Raw genomic sequence first — 23657 nt, forward strand, 5'->3', positions numbered from 1 at the left:
GATCATAAACAAATCTTAAGCAGTAGTTCTGTGTTGGAGAGCATAAGCGAGATTTACAGTCATGTCATTGATCACTGAGTTACAGTAAGTGAAGTGAGGGAAGACAAGTGATTTTACTAGGTGTAACTTTATGTGTAAAGGTGAAAAATTCTGTAACTTCTTCAGTGAGTGGATTGATGCAAACACCTTTTTACGTATGTCTATTACTGAATCTCCCCAAGTAAGCGTCGAGTTTATAGGAAGTCCTAGATTTTTCACTTTGTCATAGTAAAGTAAAGCTGACCCATTTATAGTTACTGAGTTCACTGTGTCAAAGTCAATTGAGTTTCGTAAACGCGAATGACAAATTATTATTGGTCTTGTTTTTGTATGATTTAGTCTAAGTCCATGTTATCAGTCCCAGTAATGATTTTCTCTATGTCTTCGTTGATTTTTTTTCTCAAACACTGTCTTTGATATATTTTGCTGAAAAATGTGTATAAATCTGTAAGTTCTACTAAATAGTGTGCTGTTTGGTATTTTTATAATTGTTATCATATGTTGCATATTTGATGTTTGTTTTTATTGTATTGTTGTTTTGAACTTGAAGACTTACTTTTGGGATCTTGGCTAATAAAGTATCTATGTTTAACTGTGGTGTGAGTTTTACCTTTCACTTCATGGTGTCAGGTTAAATAAACTTTTGTGGAGAAGAAAGAACTAAGAATGGCTGAAGCAGTGAGTAGTACAGTTAGTACAGTTCAATACAAACTTGTCACACCTGAACCTTTCAATTTCAGGGAACCTTCTGAATGGCCTAGATGGATAAGAAAATTTGAAAGGTTTAGATTAGCTTCAGGATTAGACAGTAAGACTGGGGAAAATCAAGTCAATATGCTTTTATACTGTCTAGGAGATGAAGGAGAAGACCTTCTAACATCTTTCGGATTAAAAGATGAAGAATTACAGAGTTATGACACTGTCAAGGGTAGATTTGAGTCTTACTTAGGTTTCAAAATCAATATTGTATATGAGAGAGCTAAATTTCTAAAAAGACGTCAGTCTGAGGGGGAACCTGTTGATTCTTTTATAAATAGTTTACACAAACTGGCAGAGCGATGTAAACTTGGGGAATTAAAAGATGAACTAATTAGAGATTTGATAGTAATTGGGGTAAATGATGATAAACTTTCTCAAAATTTACAGTTGGACGAAAAATTAACCTTAAGTACAGCAATTTTGAAAGCAAGACAAGCAGAGAGTTTAAAACAACAACAAAAAGTAGTGAGGGAATCACCAGAAATTGAGTTTGTCAATAAGGGGATTAATCAATCCACTAAACATCGGTTTAGGGACAGTTCTTGCAATAAAAGTCAAGATCAAAGCTTTTCAAAGAAAGGTAAATGTAACAAATGTGGATTTGTTGGGCATCACAATAGCAATGATTGTCCTGCCAATCAGTCTACATGTTTCAGATGTGGAATAAAGGGACACTATGTGAGATGTTGCACCAAAGGATTTGAAGTGAGAGAAATTAATAAAAGTAATGAACTATTAGAAAAACCTAAAACCTATTTAGGGGAATTGACCATAGAAGAGGTTGGAGGACAAAATCCTTGTAAAGTAAAACTTAATGTTATGGGGCATGATATTTATTTTAAGTTAGACACTGGAGCAGACGTTTCTATAATTGGATATGATCTTTGCAAGGAGTTAAAACTGGAAACGAGTGAAACAAGTAAAATATTATTTGGTCCGGGGAAAACTAAGTTGAAAGTGGTTGGTAAGATCGTTGCTACTTTAGTGTTTAGAAATAAATCTATTGTAGAAGATATTTATGTCATTGAGCAACAACCTACTCCACTTTTAAGTAGAAATGCAATGTTGAAATTAAACCTAATTCAGTTCAACATAGTTCGATTTTCTCTAACCAAATATTTTCTCATTTTTCTGATGTTTTTGGTTCTATTGGTGAAATGAAAGGGGAAAACTACAGAATTGCACTAACACAAAATGCTCGTCCCTTTGCTGTGGCAGCCCCTCGTAGAGTGTCCGCTCCATTATTGAGCAAAGTCAAAGAAGAATTGGATCGACTGCATTCTGAGGGAATAATTGAGCCAGTGGTAGAACCAACAGACTGGTGTGCACCAATTGTTGTTGTACCGCGTAAGACAGGTGATAGAGTGAGGCTATGTGTTGATTATACCGAACTCAACAAAAGCATTCAGAGAGAAAGGTGGCAACTACCAACTGTAGAAGAAAGTCTAAGTAAATTAGAAGGCGGACAAATATTTTCATTACTAGACGCTACAAATGGATTTCTTCAAGTTCCTTTACATTATGAAAGTTACAAGCTTACGACTTTTATAACTCCTTTTGAAGGCGGACAAATATTTTCATTACTAGACGCTACAAATGGATTTCTTCAAGTTCCTTTACATTATGAAAGTTACAAGCTTACGACTTTTATAACTCCTTTTGGGCGATTCTTTTTCAAGAGGTTACCATTCGGTATTAACTCTGGCCCAGAGGTTTACCAGAAGAGGATATACCAAGTTTTGGATGGACTGGATGGGGTAGTAAACCAAGCAGATGATATACTTGTGGTCGGTAGAACACAGGAAGAACATGACCATCGGCTAGCAAATGTATTACAAAGATTGAGAGAACACAATGTTACACTTAATAAAGATAAATGTAACATTAATGTGAACAGGGTTATATTTCTAGGACATTTGATTGAAAATGGATTGATAAAGCCTGATCCTGAGAAAGTGGAGGCCATTATGAAAATGCAAACCCCAAATAATGTTAACGAACTTCGGCAATTTCTTGGCATGGTTAATTATTTGATGAAGTTTAACTTGGCTGAAGTTACAGCTCCATTGCGAATTTTACTTAAGAAAGGTTATCAGTGGGTTTGGTCTGACGTTCAAAAGAGTGCTTGGGATAAAATTAAATCCCTAATTTCTTCAAATCCAGTTCTGGTGTCTTACAACAAAAATCGTAAAACCAGAGTTGCAGCTGATGCCTCGTCATTTGGCCTAGGAGGGGTGATTGAACAATTTGTGGATGGAAAGTGGAAACCCATCACCTATGCATCGAGATCTTTATCACCGACAGAGATGCGTTATGCTCAGATAGAAAAGGAGGCACTGGCACTGACTTGGGCATGTGAGAGATTTTCACAGTATGTTTTAGGAACCGAGTTTGAACTTATGACTGACCATAAACCTTTAGTTCAGGTGCTTGGAAGTAAACAAATCGCTAGTTTATCGGCAAGACTTCAGCGGTTAAGAATGAGAATGGCTTGTTTTAGATATAAAGTAACATATGTGAAAGGAAAAGAATTTTATGTACCAGATGTTTTGTCTAGGAACCCCATTAAGTCAAATGAAGAACATGAAGACATATTGGAACAAGATATGTTTGTTCAGAGTATTTTAGATGCTATTCCTTGTTCTGACAAAAGGCTCAAGGAAATCAAAGAAGCTCAGGATACTGATGAGGAATGCGGAAGAATTAAATCCTGGATTGTGAATAACAATTGGAATAAAAATTCGGTGTATTGGAAGTACAGGACTGATCTAAACATCAGTAAAGGATTCCTCCTTTTAGGCACAAGACTGTTTATTCCAAAATCGTTGAGAAAGGAAATACTGAGTAAAATACATGAAGGTCACATGGGAATTGTCAAATGTCGAAGGCGAGTGTATGAATCGGTGTGGTGGCCTGGCTGCTCAACAGATATTGCTACACTTGTAACAAATTGTCCAGTTTGCTTGGAGCAAAGAAGTAACAAATCAGAACCTTTACTGTTGACTGAACTACCAAAAAATGCCTGGGAGTCTTTAGGTATTGACCTTTTGAAATGTAATGCGAAATGGTATTTAGTTGTGCAAGACTACTATTCTAGATTTCTTGAACTGGTTTATGTCGATGCATTGACTACTGGAGCTGTGGTTGCTAGATTGAAAAATATATTTGCTCGACATGGAGTGCCATATGTGGTAAGAGCTGATGGAGGTCCGCAATTTACTTCTCAGGATTTTAAAAATTTTGCTGAAGAATATGGTTTCCGTATAGTGACATCAAGCCCAAGGTATCCACAATCAAACGGAGAAGCAGAAAAAGCAGTTGACATAGCGAAGCGGATTCTAACGAAATGTAGTGATCCAAATCTTGGATTGCTAGAATATAGAAATACACCCTTAGAGTCTGGTCTTTCACCTGCAGAGTTACTTTATTCACGGAAGCTCCGATCAACATTACCGTCAATAAATAACTTCAGACAGGTAACAAGGGAAAGATTGCAAATGTTTAAAGAGAAGGATTTTTCAATCAAGGAAAGAAATAAGAGAAACTACGATGTAAGGAAAGGTGTAAGAAATCTCTCACAGCTTGATCAAAATGACAAAGTTTGGATTCCAGATTTAAAATGTTATGGACATGTTGAGAATAGATCAAATCATCCTCGCTCCTACCTGATAAATACACAGGCAGGGAAGATCAGAAGGAACAGGAGACATATAATAGCTGTGCATAGGCCTATTGAAAATGGTGAAAATAGATTTGAACACCAATACCAAGAAGACCAAGGAACTGAAACTGATGCTGGACATAATTACAATAGCAATGAAAATGACAGACCTAAAAGAAGTGTAAAACCACCTCTTAGATACAGTGATTCAGATTTTTATAAATAAACTAAAAAAAAAAGAGAAAAGAGAAGATGTGCTGTTTGGTATTTTTATAATTGTTATCATATGTTGCATATTTGATGTTTGTTTTTATTGTATTGTTGTTTTGAACTTGAAGACTTACTTTTGGGATCTTGGCTAATAAAGTATCTATGTTTAACTGTGGTGTGAGTTTTACCTTTCACTTCAAATAGTACTAGTCAATCTGTAAATCTACTATAGTAGTCTTTTTGCAACTACAATAGTATTGCAATAATATATGCTCAGCAGGGCTCGAATAATGACTTGTTGTTCAATCACTCAAGCTTTGGGGCTAGACTGAGCTCTATAATGAAATTGCTCGCACACGTCTAGTTGGAACCTTAGTTAAAAGTGACCTGCATGATTCGTCCAGCTCAATGCCTCCGTTGATCTCCGGCTCAGCTATGATTGGCTCTGCCGTCGCACATGCTAGCTCCTCAAACTCCTTGTACTCCACCTTGACCAGATGGTTGCCCAAACACCGGGTGTTGTCCTGGTTACCCAGCCGAGACCCTGTAATACAGAGAAGCTACAGTCTTTGAACTGAGCAACCGACAGAGTGTACTGATGACAGTTACTCATTTCCAAAGATTTCATATTTCAAGTGAAAAAAAGTTTGATCTGTTGGGGAATAGTGGTTTTGGGTCACAGGTTGACGTTAGTGTCATCCGTCTGAAAGAGTGAAAATCAAGTCAAAAATAAAAAGAAAGGAAGTATAAATTACGTAAGTAAAAGAACGATCATGCTTCTCCTTGAAAAGATATGAGAATGAGATTTTATTTACCAGCAAAAATTTCATACATATACATTGGCATGTCACATTATTTGTAAGATTAATTTAAGTCCAGTGGCGTTCATGTTCTCGACAAATAATCTTCTATTGAGTAGAATAGCTTGATTACAAAGAAAGTTTTTTACTTTAATCCTAAAATCCTTATCGCTAAGTAATCTTATTAGTCCAGGCACTAAGGGGGTTTGAGCATCCATAAAAGTGTAACAAGTGTTACAATCCATAAATCCATAAAAGTGTACAATCCATAAAAGTGTAACAATCATTTGACTTTTGATTGTTGCTATGGGTAACCAAGATGAAGAAAATCGATTTTGTCACATTCCTAGGTGGTAAATAACATGGTGGGAGGGGGTGAAGTTGGGGGGCCGCTGCGCACACAATAGGTTGTTATATCTCGAGAACCAAAAGTCATATGACATAATAGTTTAAGGGAAAATGATGAGAAGTTATTGAAAATATAATTTTTTTTAATTACGATGAGTTTAATCAGGAATATTATGATTTTCCTGCGGGGGGTTTTATAGGGTAAAAAATGGTTTTTCTTATTTTTCCCCTCAAAACACAAAATTTCCCAGTTTCTCTCTAGACCTTTTTAAAGAGCTTAAAAAAACAAATAATTCAGTATATCAAAGTGTTTTTGTACAGTTATTGGTAACGGAGAAAATTCAAAAAATTGCAAATTTAAAATTCCCATTTTATTCTTATGGAGAATATTGTAAAATGTTTTAGTTTGCTTGTTTATGGATATATTTTGATGAAACTTGGCAAATTTATTTATTTTATACTAAGCTATTAATATTTTACTAAAAAAACACACTTTATTAGTTTCCTTGTTGCAGCAAACCGAGGTACTCATTTAAACCTCATTCAATTATTTAAATAGATTTAATTGAAAATCAATTAAGAGAAGTGGAAATTCGCTTAGTCGGCAGGTTTGCTGCGGTGGGGGTATTTTAATAATAGCTAAGAATCTTTTAAAAGCTATTTTCACTATATTTTAATTACTGTAATATTTATAAAATAAAAAAGTGTAAATTGTAAAAAAATGAGTCCAACTACTACATAATAATTTTTTTAGAACCCATTTTCTACACAGTTGGTTATGTCTAACGTATTCATATGACTTTCGAGTCATTTTGTGCGCGGTGCCTAGCTAGAGCAATGACCGAGACACATGTTACGCCTTTGCTTGTTAGGTTTATTGGATCTGAGGATTGTATAGCTGTTAAGTTATGTAACGCAATAGTTTTATTACACGGAAATATTATTTCCCTATTGTATACTACTCTTCAAAGTTGTTATTTTAAAAAAATCTTGGTTCTAAACAATAACAAAAATCATAATATTCCTGATTAAACCTAACAAAAATGCAATAAATGTCCACGTTTAGAATACATTTTTCTGCACAGTTTGACATGTCTAACGTATTCATATGACTTTTGGTTCATGAGATATAATTAAGCTATTTTCTTTGTGGTGCCTCCCCCCCCCCAATTTCAGCTCCCCTTCATGATATTAACCACCTAGGAATGCGACAACATCGGCCAATTTTATTCTAATTCATACAATTACCTCTTTTGGCGAATTTCCCTATAGGGAAGTAGCTATTACCGTAGGTGGAACGGTAAGACCTAGACCCGGGACCGATTTACTTTTTCATTTTGATGTCCCCAGAGGCCAAAAACACCATTCGTTCAAATTTTTATATATGTATATATATATACGTCCGTGAACGCGATAACTTGAGTAATTTTTGTCCGATTTTGATGAAATTTGGTTTAAAGGTGTAAAGCAGGATAAACTTGAATGAGTTTGCAAACCAGCACGATCGGACCATGGGAACGGGGCTTTACGGGGGGTTTTATGGGGTAGAAATTGGTTTTTCTCACTTTTGACCCTCAAAACACAAAAATTCCCGATTTCTCCTTAGACCTTTTTAAAGAGCTTAAAAAAACAAATAATTTAGTATATAAAAGTATTTTTGTTCGATTATTAGTAACGGAGAAAATTTAAAAAATTGTAAATTTAAAATTCCCATGTTATTCTTATGGAGAATATTGTCGTTGTAGTTCGCTTTATGGATATATTTTGATCAAACTTGGCAAATTTATTTATTTTGTACTAAGCTATCAATATTTTACTCAAAAACACACTTTATTAGTTTCCTTGTAACAGCAAACCTAGGTACTCGTTAAACCTAATGTTATTAAAATACAGGGTGATTGATATAAGTGTGCCAGCCGTTTTATTCAAAAACTATAAGAGATATCAAAAAAAGTTAAATGGTAAGTGCCTTGGATTTTTTATTTGAAAAATTGCAGTCAAGTCAAACAAATTATTTTAGCCGCCATTTTTCCAATATGGCCGCCAACTTTGATTTTTCTTACGGAACACCCTGTATTTTATGATGTATTCTGATAGAAAAAGTAATTTTAAGACGATTTTATTCTTGTGATTTTTTCATAAACCTAACCGTTTCAAAGATAATAATGGTTTAAGTTGTGAAATTTTGAATGGTTTTCGAGCAAAACAGCTGGCATGCTTGCTTAGGCCTTTATCGAAACTCTTCCTCATGCAGAAATTTCAAAACTTAAACCATTATTATCTTTAAAACGGTTAGGTTTATGAAAAAAATCACAAGAATAAAATCGTCTTAAAATTACTTTTTCTATCAGAATACATCATAAAATACAGGGTGTTCCGTAAGAAAAATCAAAGTTGGCGGCCATATTGGAAAAATGGCGGCTAAAATAATTTGTTTGACTTGACTGCAATTTTTCAAATAAAAAATCCAAGGCACTTACCATTTAACTTTTTTTGATATCTCTTATAGTTTTTGAATAAAACGGCTGGCACACTTATATCAATCACCCTGTATATTTAACTGAAAATCAATTCAGACAAATGGAAATTCGCTTAGTCGGCAGGTTTGCTGCGGCGGGGGTATTAATGTGTAATTTAGAAAGAAGTAAATTTCTTCTGAGATAATATTATACTTATTCATATTACTATCCATCCACCTGGAGTCAGTTTTTCTAGTCCGAGATTGTAAAGTCGCAAAAGTTCATCTTCATTGCTAAGGTTATGGTCACAGCTGAGCTGCACCACTTTCATCACTCTGTTCTCATCTGTACGACAAAGAAGAGCTCGGCTGTCTCCAACATTAGCAACAAAGAGTCGGTTGTTACGAATCAAGGCGATCACTGCAGTGGTACCACTAGACAGCTCACCATTCAGCCGCTTCAGTTTGTCGACCTGATAAGACAGAAAAGTATCATTGAAGTTGACTAATGATATGATGTCTTAACCTTGCAATAACGTAAATTCAGTCTGACAATACCAGTATTACATGAATGACTACTGGAAGGGTGACATGTTTGATAAATACATGGCTGTTTAAAATAACAGAAAGAGATATATCTCGCAATGAAATAATAGTAATAATCATTACAAAAATGATTCTGACAAAATTCTGTGACACACATACTTTTTTTTATCTATTAGACCTTTTATAAGATTGCTGGGTAGGCCCTATGTACTGCAGGCTGCTACGTCATCAAGGCCAGATTTCACTGTACTTTTAGTCAGGACTTATTTTGAAGGGCAATATAGAGGAATGGTGTTGCTGAACATACTGATTCTGGTTTTATATTGTTTTCAGTTGTGCGGAGCACAATCATCCGTAAAAAATAGAGAATCAGAGAGGTTGTAGATTGAGAGGAGATAAAGTCCTAGCTATGAGTTTCCACAATCTCAAACACTAATGATTAGTAGAATACGTAATATTGTAAAGCTATTTCATGATGTAAAACCGCACGAGTATGACAACATGATGCTTACCAGGTGGGGATACTTTTGGTAGGCTTCATAAGATGTTAACCCGTCTGGAATTTCCTCTTTAACACACGTACGCTCAGCCAATGTATCGCCAATACTGAGTGAGTAACTTTTCTCTACAGAGATAAATGCTTGCCTGAAACGTGGAAATCATAAATCCAAGTGGAAACTTATACTGAGTAGGTAAGATGTTTGTGTTACCCTATGCAGCTTGTGTGGCATCTTCTGGGACCTTCTTAAGCTATCATCTTATCACTAGCACAATAGCCTATACTGTACTTACAATAGCTATTTGTGTAAGTACGTATTGGCAAAGTACGTCATTGCCGCTCATGAACTGTAGATGCATACATTTTGAGATCGGCAATGACTGTTTGTGATTGTAATACTCACAAGATTTTTCCTACCACCTTAATTAGCTTATCATAACACACAGATAACCTTTTTAGTTGTACATAGAATGACATTTAGGTTATGTTTGCTTTTATAGCGAATTTCCCATATAGGGAATGAGCTATATTACCGCAGGTGTCAGGGTAAAACCTTTTTTTCGTTTTGAGGTCCCTAGGGGCCAAAAACACCATCCATTATTTGTCTGTGCTGTAATTTGAAAGTCTGTAAACTAGAGATCAAAAGACAGCAATCTTTTGGCAGTATGGGTGGTTTGAATCTGCTGGTTGGTAATATAGGATCGGTTTGTAGGTTTTCTGTAAAATCCTTTCTGTACTTTTGAATTAATTCTGGTTATTGTTGTATCTACGATAGTTATTTGTGTAACTAGTGAGCAAAGTGGTAGTTTGCTGCACACAAGAGCGGAATGATCTCGAGTGGAGCAAAGGCCTTTTGCACTTGTGTTACACATTATATTTTTCCTACATTCACTATAAAGCATATAAATAATTAGTCTTTCAAACACTACACAACACGTTTTAGGTTATGTTAAACCCAAGCCATGAATGGAATGGGAAATATTGCACCAGCTGATTGTAGTCGTAGTATCTTTAAGTGTTACTTATTTTCAAGAGTACAGGTATAAACAGTAATAATCAGTATAAACAAATAATAAACAAGTAGATTGTTCTTCAAAATATGCCAAAAAAACATTTTCTGACAGTTTTGTAACTTTCTTACTTGCGCTCCAAGAGGAAAACAGTTCGTATGCTCGTTCATACTTCTTTCTTGATTTTTCAGGTACAGTAACAGGTTTAATGAAACATGTTTTCAGTTTCTGCTATTTCTGGTCTACCATTATATTCACAATCACTTTCACTGAGTTCATTATTTTTAAACATGTTAGGCCTACTTATAATTCATCTTTCAAATACTACATTGCAGGTTGTGTTCAAACCAAGCGTTGAAGGAAAATAGAACATCTTCTATATATATAATACGCTAAGCCGATTTTTGTAAACAGAACTCCTCCCTCATTTTTGGACCGATTTTAATTATTAAAGTGTAAAAATTGGCCCTGATCTGTAGTTATGCAAAGTATTTTTCATTTTTTCATATCTTTATTAGTTTGTGCAGGATCTTCCATAAAAGTTGGGTTTTCTCCCATAAGATTAACATGGGGGAATCTAATATTTAATTGGAAACTTTGTCTCCACTAATTTGAGAGAACGGCTGGGAGTAGAAACTTGGTAGAGGTTCCAAAGAAAGGTCTTGGTCTGTAGATGAGTTATCAAAAGAAAAACTAAGTAAATTTGCTTAGGGCTCTGCCACAGAAGCCTTTAAAGATCCCTCCACAGATTTGTTTACATTTTGGCCATGTGGATAATATTTTTTAATGAAACAGCTGTTAATTTTAAAATCGTATTTTAAACAACACACATGTATTGGGAGTTACTGAATATTGTCCAAAAGAAGTATTTGCAATGTTATTTTCTGAATTTAAAATTGATTTTCTTCTGTATCATGTCATGTTTTGCAATATAACGTTCTATACGAAATCAGTGGAAAATCCTTTTATCACAGTAACTTTTACAATTATTTTTATTGAAGTCAAGTATCTGTAAAAAATATTAAAGACAGACAAGACTTTGACAAAAAAGATGTGTATTTATTGGACATTATTTACAATCATAATATAATAATAAAACATGTGTTAGTTCTATTAGAATAAATAAAGAAGGCAGGCATAAATTAAACATATTAAAGAACACAAATCAATGTGTCAACATATTACATCTTTTCCCCTCCAACGGTAAGGACTGCAACTTTAGTTAGAGGCCGGCGATAAGTTCCTTTTGATGTTGTGATGTCTACTATTCGTACTTGGCCATCGTGACCTGGGTAGACAGCCGAGATTCGGCCAAGGGGCCATGTATTTCTTGGGCAGTTTTCCTCAATTATTATTGCTAGATCGTCAATCTTTGGTGGGTCCAATTTCTTGTGCCATTTGCACCGTCTTGAAAGGCATGGAAGGTACTCGTGCAGCCATCTCTTCCAGAAGCCGTCTAGGAGTGATTTAACACGAGCTAATTGTCGTTTACACAGTTGGTCTTCGTTTAGGTTGATTTTGTAAGCTTCTCTTAGAAAATGGTTTGGTGTGATTGGTTCGGGGTCATTGGGATCCAGAGAAACATGTGTGAGTGGGCGAGAATTTATTATAAATTCAACGCAAACCATGAATGTCTGATGCTCTTCGTCTTTTGGGTACTGGCAGCGCATAACACTCCTTAATGCGGTCTTTACAGACCTAACAAGTCTTTCCCAGCAGCCTCCCATATGTGGTGCTCGCGGGTAAATGAAATTCCACTTTATCCCGTAGTTCACCACGTCTTTTTGGATATTTTCATGCTTGAGTGACTTTACAGCGTTTCTAAGTTCCCTATCTGCAGCTACAAAGTTTGTGCCATTGTCGGAATTTAATTCTGAGGGAACTGGTCTTCGGCTGATGAATCGTTGAATCGCCATTATACAACTCTCTGTGTTAAGAGAATGAGCCGTTTCGATATGAATTGCTCGAGTCGATAAACAGGTAAATAAGACACCATATCTTTTCTCATGTCTGCGGCCAACAGTAACTTCGATAGGTCCGAAATAATCCACTCCAGTGTAGAAGAATGGATGTTGCACTTTTGAGGTCCTTAACTGTGGTAGTGCAGCCATCTGAGGAGGATAAGGTTTGGCATTGTCTATGCTACACCTCATGCAGCTCCTTTGAACTTTCTTGGCGACTGATCGTACGTTTAAGATCCAGAACTGTTGTCTAGTCATATTGATAACAGTCTCGATGCCCTGATGGAAACATTTCTCGTGAAACATTTTTACGATTAGTTTAGCCGTATGACTTTTGCCGTCTAAAATGATAGGATGCTTTTGTTCTTCGCTTATTTCTGGTGAACTATGTATTCTACTCGACATTCTTATTAGAGACTGATCAATGAAGGGATTTAAAGAGAATATTCTACTGGACTTTGGTAGCGGTTTGTTCTTCAGCAGGAAATTTTTTTCTTCATTGAAGCTTGCCTTTTGAGACATTGATATCAAGTTCTTTTCAGCTTTTTGAATTTCCTCTGGTTGAAGTTCTGGTATATTTCCAAAATCTACGTTGACCGTTTTCAGTTTCTTTTTGGTGGTGATGGTAGTATGGGACCTTAGCATGCTAACAAATCTGTGTACCCATGCTAATACACGTGTCACTTTTTCCCAAGAAGAAAAGTTTTCAACTGTCAAAAGAGGAGGGTTTTCATTACTGTTTACAACTCCGACGAATTTCTTCTTTGTTTCTTCGTTATCCTTGACTTGTAGTGTGGCCGGTTGTATTGGCCAGTCACTAGATTCTCGCATTAGAAATGAGGGTCCGTGAATCCATTCAGAATGCATGGCTGATGTAAACTTTTTGTTACTTCTAGTTGCAACATCTGCCGGATTCTGTTTTGATGGAACCCATCTCCATTCTTCAGGTTTAGACAAATCTTGAATTTCTCCAATTCTATTGGAAACATACTGTTTGAATTGTCTAGGGTCGGATTTCAGCCAGTGCAAAACTGTTACAGAATCTGACCAAAATATCTGACGAGAAATAGTTAAGTCAATGTCTTTTATGATGCTACAAGCTATTCTGCATCCAAGAACAGCTGCTTGGAGTTCTAGTCGGGGAATGGTTGTTTGTTTGAGTGGTGCTACTTTGGCACGTGCCATAACAAGCATGGTCTTGTAAGTACCTCTGGCACATCCATGGCGTATATATGAAACTGCTGCATAGGCCTCTTCACTAGCATCAACAAACGTATGGAGTTCAACTTCTTCAATTGTTTTGACGTTAAAATAGCATCGAGGTATGGTGAAGCTCTGCAGACATTTTACTTCTTGTAGCCAGTCTTGCCATTTTTTACTAAGTTCTATCGAAAGAACTTCGTCCCACGTTATGTTTGTTCGCCAAATGTCCTGAACAAGCATTCTCCCTTTTATAGTAGTAGGTACAACTAATCCCAATGGATCGAAAATGGACATAGCTCCTCTTAAAACTTCACGTTTGGTCGGATACCTTGTTTCAACTAACTGTACCTTTTTGGCGTTCCGGTGAAATGAAAAGTGGTCAGTTTCAGCATCCCACCACATTCCGAGGATACGTTCTGTAGGTAGACGACTTTCAGGTTGCAGCTGTTTTGTAGAGTTTGTCTTCAAATCTTCCGGTATTTCAAGTAAAATTTCTTTTGAATTTGACAACCAGTTTCAGATTTTAAAACCTCCGGACTTGTGAATTTCTGTTATCTGTTCTATTCTAATTCTAGCTTCTTCTTCTGTATCAGTAGAGTCTAGTAGATCGTCCATGTATTCACTGCAGAGGATCGCTTTACTTGCTTCTGGGTAAATTTGTAGAAACCTCTTGGCGTTGCTGTTTACTACATACAAGGCAGTACTCGGGGGACTTGTTGATCCAAATATCATTGCTTCCATGATATAGGTATCTGGTTCGTTGTTCGGATCTTCTCTCCATAGAAACCTTTGCGAATCGACATCTTCTTTTCTGATACATACTTGATGAAACATTTCTTGTATGTCACCTGCGATCGCAAATTTTCTTAATCTGAATTTGAGAAGTACTGCTGGCAGAGGGTTCAAAAGGTCAGGACCACTAAGCAAACCATCATTGAATGACACACCATTCGCTTTAGCAGCTGCGTCAAATACTAACCTCAGTTTGTCAGGTTTGTTTGGATTTATTACCCCAAAATGAGGCAGATAATACGTCCGGTCATTTATAACATTAGCTTCGTCATCACGTAGTTTTCTGATGTAACCTTTTTCTTCAAAGTCAGTGATCTTGGCTTTGTATTTGTTATGAAAGTTTTCGTCTCTTGCCATCTTCCTTTCAATACCCTTAAGCCTTTTCAGCGCATTTTCATAGCTCGGTGGATATTTAAAGTCTTCTGACTTCCATAGTAGGCCGGATTCATACCTATCCCCTACTTTTTTGGTCGTATCTTCTAAAATCTTGATGGCTTTTTCGTCTTCAACTGATTTCACATTGTCATCTTCTACTAGGGACACGCCATAATTTTCGATTTCAAAAGAATCTTTGATAATATCATGAAGTTTTTCACTTTCAAAAGACGTTAAAGTGAATTGACTATCTACTCGCCCAATGTGTTCATGACATTTACCGTGCAATGTCCAGCCTAAACGGCTCCAAGACAAAACTGGAGAGTTGGGAGGACCTTCAATTATTTTCCTTGCTAGAATAAGGTCACAGTTGTCTTGACCTATAAGTATTGTAGGTTTAAAATTTGCTGACGGTAAAGGTTGACCAATTGACCGTAAGTGAGACCACTTCTTTTTTAGTTTGACAGTATCCACCATTTGTAAGTCCAATGGTGACTGGGTTCGTACATTGTTTAATGTAAATACTTCGTCCTCATATAACCCTTTAATTTTAACTTTCACAGTCATGGATGTTGGGTCGAAATGTTGGGTTGCATTGGACCAGCATGTCGTGAGGGGTTCAATACTACCGTTGACGCCTAATTTATCGGCTGTAGCTGAATCCAACAAAGATACTGTTGACCCGTCATCTAAGAGTGCGTAAGTGTCGATCTGACAACTTGGGCCATATAATGTCACTGGACATACTCTTAGTAGAACACGGTTATTAACAACATGACTGCTAATAATTTCTTTATTTTGCGGTTCGCTGTCCTGTTTGGGAAACCTCTCAACTTTGTCAGTATGGAGAAGACGATGGTGAAACAACTTACACCCATTTATCCCACAAACCTTTTATACTTTACATTTTTGGAGCTGGTGATGTCGAAAGCAGAAGAAACATAGTTTCTTTTCGACAATCATTTTCCATCTCTGCGATACATCTGCCTTCCTGAAAACTCCACATCGTTCACTTTCGTGGCTGTTGAGACAAAACATACAGTTAAACTGTTTGTCTTCGGTAGAACTGATATAAACCGGCTTTATGTCAGTTTTATTCTGCCAGAGTTTCTCTTCTGTAGGACGAAAGTAAATACTCAGGATTGAGCATTGTTTTTCCAACCAAGTGGAAAACGCCTTCAAGTTTGTTGAGACATTCATTTAGTAAGTAAGGGTTTAATACATAATTTTCTAGATGTAATGACTCTGCTGTAGCAGTAAAATTCAAAATATTTGTCGAAAACTCAACAAGACTTGTAGTGTTGTCTTCCTTGACTGAAGGTAGCCTACGAGTCTTTTTTAACATTGACTCCAAAATGAGTTCTGGTCTACCAAAACGCATCTGTAAGGTCTTGATAATTGACTTAAGATTTTGACTTGAGACAAAAAGAGGCTTAACCATTCTAAATGCTTCTCCCTCTAGGCAATTCCTTACTCTTATGAGGTTGTCATCCTCACTAAAAAGATAGGCAGTTTTTTCATACGCCGAAAAAAATATCGGCCATTCATCAGGCTTGCCACTGAAGCTTGGAAGTTTTTGATGAAATGAAACAGGCTGTATAGCTTTTTGGAAGGTATCCGCAAGCTTTTGCACGGCTGAGGTCATGATGGCTGATGAGGACTTAAGAACTGTCTGTTCTTTTTCATTCAACCACCTTTCAACCTAGCTTTGCGGTTCTTCCTCAACATCAAGATTTATGCTAAGTCCTACCTTGGTTTCAGATCGATTATTAGGGCGGCTTGACTGTTGACTGCCACACACTGAAGCAGACTCAAGCTCAGCTCTCGCTTGAATACGTTTTTGAAATAATGAATGAAATAATGTTTTTTTTTTCATTTATAATCGTTATTATAGACAACCTAATGCGGCTATGAGAGGGAAAAATTTGTAGAAACACTAAAAAACAAGATCAGCTTTTTGAGAAAAGATAAGATATTTACAAAAGATTTTGATTATATCTAACTGTTGTGTAGATCGTGAGGATTTCCATAATCTTCGTGAGTCGCCTGTAATGCTTCGCAATTGCTCGAATTCGAGCAACAGGTACACTAGTTATATATCATTTTAATATACAGATTACTTAGATATTATTGTAAAATACTTGATGATCTAATTGATTTTTAGAGCAGTCTTTAAAATATTGGGTTTGTTTTAGTGGAATATAATTTGATTGAACTAACAGCTGGATGGATATAAATATTCTATAGAACTATGAGGTTATTTTATTTGATTTATTCATTGATTGATTATAGGAAATAAGCAAGATTAGTAGAGATAAGTAGACCGCAGAGATAAGTACAGTAAGACCATTGCCGTATACGAATTGAGGCTCTGCCCACGAGTCTTCAAAGAAAAGCCTATGGGAAAATATTTTACAGTTTTTTTTTTTCAGAGATAAACAGATGAATGACATAGATTAAACACGATTTTATCATTGACCTAGGATACTGCAAGTAGACTTACTATCCTTTTGCAAAATCTAAAACCTTGTTTGGCGTGTGTCCATGTGTGGTTACATTTGGGTGCGCTGATGTAGGCAAAATATCACCTATATTTTTCAACTAAATATCTTATAGTTTGAATAAATGAATATGTGGAATTAGGGCCCTATTACGGTGACGTCACCGGTTACGGTACGGGCAGCCAGCCTCAACACCAGAGAAGTCACCAGGAGTGAGACCAACCCCCAAAGTTCCTCCAATCCAGTGTCTAAAAACATTCAGCACTGTCACCTCGTTGAAGGACAAAAAGTGCTCCGTTAATCCGCGTCTTCTGTTCTATTAAATTACTCTTCAGTTTAAGTTATATAGTTATAGTTAAGTTATATAGTTATTTCAGTTATTACTCTTCAGTTTAAAAAATGTCTAGTGATAAAAAATTAGTGAATAAGCGGGGAAGAGATGGAGGGAAGGGAAAAAGGGAAGACGACTCAGTGAATGAAAGCCAGTCTAGTATAAAATGTAGTGGTGAAAAAGATACCAAGAAAGGTCATGTGTAGACACGACCGACGCGCGTCTACATGTCCGTCATAGCTAAAATAAAAGTAGGCCTACCATGTATTTTTATGTTTTAATCGTGATGTATCTAAGTGTAAAGTTTGTGTACGTGTGCCGAAATGGATCGCCTGTAATAGGACCGCCTGAACTTCAACCTGGAGGCGAGTTAGCGTAGCGAACGAGCTAACCTGAAGGCAAGTGAGCGTAGCGAACGAGCTCCAACCTAAAGGTGAGTGAGCGTTGCGAACGAACTTCAACCAGGACGTGATTGAGCCATGCGAACGAGATCATCTTGAAAATTAAGAAGTTAAACAGGGCAAAGCCCGCGGGATTATAAATAGTCAAAGGCAAGACAACGTCTGCCTGGTTCAGCTAGTTTTATGTAAAACACTATAAAATATTTATTTATTTATATTTGCCTTTATAACTATATATTCATGTCTAGGTGAATAAATTTACTATCATTTTATATAGTTGGTATGTGAGTTTTGTGTTTTTGAAAAATAATATACAAGTGTGTATAAAAAAAATTTTTTCTAGAAAAATATAAACATTTATAAAAGTCACAAATATTTATTGTAAGGATCATTTTCCATTAACAACTCTTACTTTATTTGATCTCCAATGTTATTGCCTTTACAAAAATGTGTACTTTTACTACATTTCTTAATAACACATTTATTTGGTTTTTGTTTGAAATTTGTAGTGCAAAATCGTGAAACTTGCCATTTTATTGTTTTTGGGGCATAACTTTGTAAAAATAAGTTAAATGGTGATTGAAATCTTTTTTACATTTCCATGTAGGGAAATAAATTCCAAATATTTTGTATGTCTTACATTTTACATGAAAAAATTTTGGTTCGTGCAGCAAAGTTTTACTTTCAAAATTAAAAAAACAATTTTTTTCTAACTAATGTCAATATTTACTATTCTAAATATTTATTCTGTTGCCATTTTCAAATTCTTCATTTAACTGCGAACAATTCAAGTACCTATACGGTTCAATAGCTTTGCTCTGTTGGTTAAGTTTATGCATTTTTGAAAATACGACTGCAAAATCGCCAAAAATGCCTTGCCAGCTACAGAGTTTGCCCATTGCCAGTAGGAGGGTTAAAGCCCAGTAACTGTGTACCAAGTTCTGAAGCTCTATCTTTATTACTTTTTGAAATATTGAACCGTTACGGGACTTTTTTCCCAAACAAAAAAATTGTATTTACCTTTTGTCTACAGCTCAATAAGTTGTAACTTCCGTTACGGCCGTTTTGGCATTAACATGCCATCATCACACGTCTTCGGCTGAAGCAGCGTCGTCACAGTAGAAACACATAACACAAACACAAACACATTTTACGAATACAAATATACGAAAATAAAACTAACAGGCCTGTCGCACACACGTTACCGGTTGACATGATCAGAGCTAGATGCCTGATCATGTCAACCGGTAACGTGTGTGCGACAGGCCTGTTAGTTTTATTTTCGTATATTTGTATTCGTAAAATGACTAAAATGTGTTCGTGTTATGTGTTTCTTCTGTGACGATGCTGCTTCAGCCGAAGACGTCTGATGATGGCATGTTAATGCCGAAACGGCCGTAACGGAAGTTACAACTTATTGAGCTGTAGACAAAAGGTAAATACAATTTTTTAGTTACATCACAGCTCAGGGGCTAAAAATATGGACTTTTTTCCACCCTGTATAAGTGGTGACCCCATCTTAAATTAAAATAATATGAATTCAAACTTAATTTTTCTCAGGGTAATAGCTTTGACTAAAATACAACTAGACATTCCATCCCCATGTTAAGTTTGTAGCCAGATTTCGTCGTCGAAGTTGATGTGTGCCACCGACAGATTGCGCTGATCTAAATTAGGTACTAAATTCTGTCGAATAGCCAACACAAACTGTAACTATATGATGTAATAGCATATCAAACTTAGAAAATGACTTACAGTGAGCTATAGCAACTGTTATGACTCATCAACCTGGTCAGCAACACACTAAATAAATAAGGTATAGGCCTAAACACTAGCCCATTCTGTGATTGGCTCACACAACTAGATTCTTTATTGGCGACAGCTGTTCCATATAGATGGGATGTCTACTTCAGTATCCAATAGTCAATTGTAATAGGTAATAGGTAATGGTTTTTATAAATTAGGTTAACTTAATTTACCTGAGCACTTCCCTAATTTCTTCATCAGTCTGCTTATCACTAAGTTGACCGAATGTGATTTCATAGGCCATAGTTTGTAAGGCAAACATGGCAGTTTCAATTCCCTCGTGTCCGTCAAAAACCCCATAAAGGTATGTGTTTTCATCGAGCTGCCAATGAAAACTTGTATCTTCAAATGGGTGTTCTTCCTGTCGATAGCCATCTTCCCGATATATTTGATTTGTTGAGTAGCCTATTCCTAAAAAAAGTGTATCATATATCGTATTTAACCAACAAAATATTGACTTCAACATTAATGTTTGCTTTGTTGATTGATGTGAATACAGACTCTTTTGTCAGTTATTTATGCTGCTAGGAAGTATGTAGATATTAAACCTTTTGACTACAGTAGCTAGACCTTGTCCTTTTATGAAGGGGCCAGGGTTCACTAAAGACTCTTTGCACAGTCTACATGAAAGGATTGCTTGGGTACAGTAGAGAACCTGCGATATTTTACTGGATTAAATATCAATATATTGATAATAATTTGGTTCGATATTAATATAGAATATAGCATTGAATTTCATTTTACCATGTGTTAAAATTATAAATAAATAATATACCCTCTGCAGCAAACCTGGAGACTAAGCAAATTTTCATATTCCTGATTTGATTTTAACTTAAATTTATTTGAATAACATTAAGTTTAACGAATACCTAGATTGTTGCTACAGGGAGAGTAATAAAATGTGTTTTTTAGTAAAATTATAATAGCTTAGTATAAAATAAATAGATTTGCCAATTTTGATCAAAATATATCCATACAGGGCCGTATTTCCCAAACGACGGACACAGCGGTTGCCGGGGGCCTTGGCCTAGGAGGGGGCCTCAAATTTTTTTTGATAAATTTATTTTACCGGTATATTGTGTTTCTTCGCGATCGCAGGAAACTTTGATGAAATCTGTGTGGCCGCAAAAGATCTTCACTATTTCGCCGTTCACATAGGAATTGTTAATATTCATCCGCGATAACGAAAGATGTCCAGGATTTAATCGTGACCGCGGATGTCGAAGATCATGTCCCTGCAAACCCGGAAGATCTTTAAGATTTTGTCATGATCGAAAGAGACAAAGATGATGTCTCCGCACTCACGAAAGATATTCAACATTCCTACGCGGCCACATGAGACCTTTATGATTTCGCCGCGACCGGAGGCACAGAAAACGTACTACTACCTATAACCCAGAATGCCAACCGCATGGTAAAAAGCATTGAGTGTTTTGAGAGAGCTTTGCCTGTCAATCCGTAGGCAGCGCTACCAGCGTTGCTATGCTATTGCATGGCAACACTGGTGGTGCTGCCTACGGATTGACAGGCAAAGCTCTCTCAAACCGATTAATGCTTTTTACCATGGGGTTGGCATTCTGGGTTAGTAGGTTTTCTGTGCCGGAGGAGACGAAGATGACGTTTCCGCACTCGCACAAGATGTTAGCCTACCTCTTTCTCCGTGGCTACAGAACACTGATTCCATTGCCATGGGAAGAGACAAAGATGACGTCACCGGTCTCTGGGAAGATGTAAACTATTTCGCCGCGATCGGAGGAGATGATGTCCCTGCACTTGCACAAGATGTTAACTAAGTTATTTATCTGTGGCCATATGAGATTCCCTGCAGGAAGAATCCCTGCAGAAAACAAAACAACTAGGATTGGGTGTTAAGCTTGGAGTAGATCTAAACATTTTGGCATTTGCTGATGTACATTTTGTCAGAAACAGTTGAAAACTTGGTAAGTTTGGCAGAAGTACTTATCACAGAAGCTAACAAAATAGGATTGCAAGTAAATGTAGAAAAAACTAAAATCATTAACTTTGGAAGACAAGCAAACAATAGAAACAGAAACATACAGATAAAGAACTTAACTATAAATTGTACAGAAAGTTTCAAATATTTAGGAGTAACTGTACATAGTAGAAACTCAGAAGACGAAGACATACTAACTAAGTTATCAAATGCCAATAAGTGTTGGGGAGCCTGCAAGAAGTTGATCTCATCTAAAGTATTATCTCACAGAACCAAAATACAGTTAAATATAAGACAATAATTCAACCTATTCTGTTATATGGTAGTGAAACATGGGTATTGTCCAAGAAAAATGAAAACCGACTCATGGTGTTTGAAAATTAAGTACTAAGAAAAATATTTGGTCCAGTACAGGAGGGACAAATGTGGAGAATAAGGAAAAATAGAGAGTTAAGATCACTATACACCGACCCAGATATTGTTGCAATAGTTAAAGGAAGAAGGTTAAGTTGGATGGGGCATGTGCTAAGAAGAGAGAAAGGAACAAGACTGTATGAAGTTTGGAGAGCCACACCTGGAGGTAAACGTCCATTGGGAACATCAGGACAATGGGTGCAAGTGTCAACTTGGCAGAAGACAGAGAAGGGTGGAAGAGGCGAAGAATCAACTGAGATTTGTGGAGCCACGGCAGTAAGTACGTAAGTAGGCCTATATGAGAGATTCATGATGTCGTCTGCACCGCGATCGCAGAAGACAAAGATGACGTCTACACCAGCAATAGATTTTATAAGGCGTACTTATTGCTGACTTTACCCCCGCCCCTAACTTAGTCCCCAGATACATGATATTGATACTGTCGTGCCCGTTGAAGTGTCCTCTATTTGATGACATTATCGGTAATATGCTATGCGGCCGTATTTTTCCGCAAAACGGCCAGCAATATATTTTTTAAGGCGTAATGAAAGATAGTATTCAAGAGGTAATTAGCCTAAGTTTATTAGTCACAAAACTCAGTAATTAAGTTAGTCATTACATGCGCCCAAAAGTCAGGATAACCAATAACAATAACTTAGTTAATTATAAATACCAACCTGAGAGCCTACACACAGGCAAAGCATCAGTCCAACTATTACTGTCTTGGGTTGGAACTTCTGCTCTTGTAGGCATAGTAAAAGTTTTTAATAATTTGTGAGTACATACATTGATATAAGATATTTTCAGTCAACTTAATGAAACATAAAGCTAGGAATATAGACTAGGCCTGGGTTGAATTACTAGTTGTTCATGGAGCTACAATTGTTAATATAATAGAATAAGCTTCACATTCATTCTAATTATATATTTTGAGATTGGCATACTTCCTAATCCTAAATTTAAAAAGAAACAAACATTTTAAAGAAAAATAAAATTGGTATACGGTAACGTTGGTCAAATTTGATACAAAGCTCAAGCAGATAGCAGACAGCTAACTGAAAAACTGACAGAGTGACAGCGACAGCTGGAGCTGGAGCTGATCTTCACAGACTAATGAAATTAAACCAAACGAACAGTCGGGACAGCAAACCAGAAATAATTAAAACCGCAATGTCCATAGGCGCTGATTATAAAACATACTTCATTACAAACCAAAGGCAATGGCATAGATAAAACATACTGCAATGGCTTGCCCTGTTCCAGGGGTGGCATGTCATAGTGCATAATCGGCATAATCTCACAGTGCCTAATTCAAAACTTTCTCACAGTGCCTAAAAGCGAAAACGTGTTATAGTGCGTAATCAAAAATATGTATTTTGCAAACTTCTTTAAATTCACCCTTCGCTGTAAATAAATCAGTTGATTGGAATCTCTTCCATTTGTTTTGATTTTATGTTTATATTTTGTTGTTATTTCGTCACCAGCATGGCAACCCATAAGGCCCATGTTAATTTTTTACAATTTGAAATTCATTTGTTTGTGCTTATTATTGAGCCTATTTTAATTTATAAAGGCATTCTGCACATCTA

At 36.3% G+C, this 23657-nt stretch overlaps 1 protein-coding gene across 1 annotated transcript in view; it reads right to left on the reverse strand.

Annotated features, from left to right (window-relative positions):
- LOC128982193 (TGF-beta-activated kinase 1 and MAP3K7-binding protein 1-like) overlaps positions 1-23100 on the reverse strand; it is a 54959-nt gene extending 31859 nt beyond the window's left edge. The window contains exons 1-5 of the mRNA XM_054401261.1: positions 22746-23100; positions 19874-20111; positions 9334-9466; positions 8514-8748; positions 5057-5213 (exon numbers count right to left, since the gene is read on the reverse strand). Of these exons, the coding sequence (XP_054257236.1) occupies positions 5057-5213; positions 8514-8748; positions 9334-9466; positions 19874-20111; positions 22746-22821 (839 nt within the window). The 5' untranslated portion in view covers positions 22822-23100. The remainder of the gene's footprint in view (positions 1-5056; positions 5214-8513; positions 8749-9333; positions 9467-19873; positions 20112-22745) is intronic.
- Positions 23101-23657: the final 557 nt, after the last annotated feature.

This window comes from Macrosteles quadrilineatus, unplaced genomic scaffold (genome assembly GCF_028750875.1).
Source record: "Macrosteles quadrilineatus isolate MER2022 unplaced genomic scaffold, UCM_ALF_1.0 Scaffold_1__1_contigs__length_201487025, whole genome shotgun sequence".
Classification (NCBI taxonomy): domain Eukaryota; kingdom Metazoa; phylum Arthropoda; class Insecta; order Hemiptera; family Cicadellidae; genus Macrosteles; species Macrosteles quadrilineatus.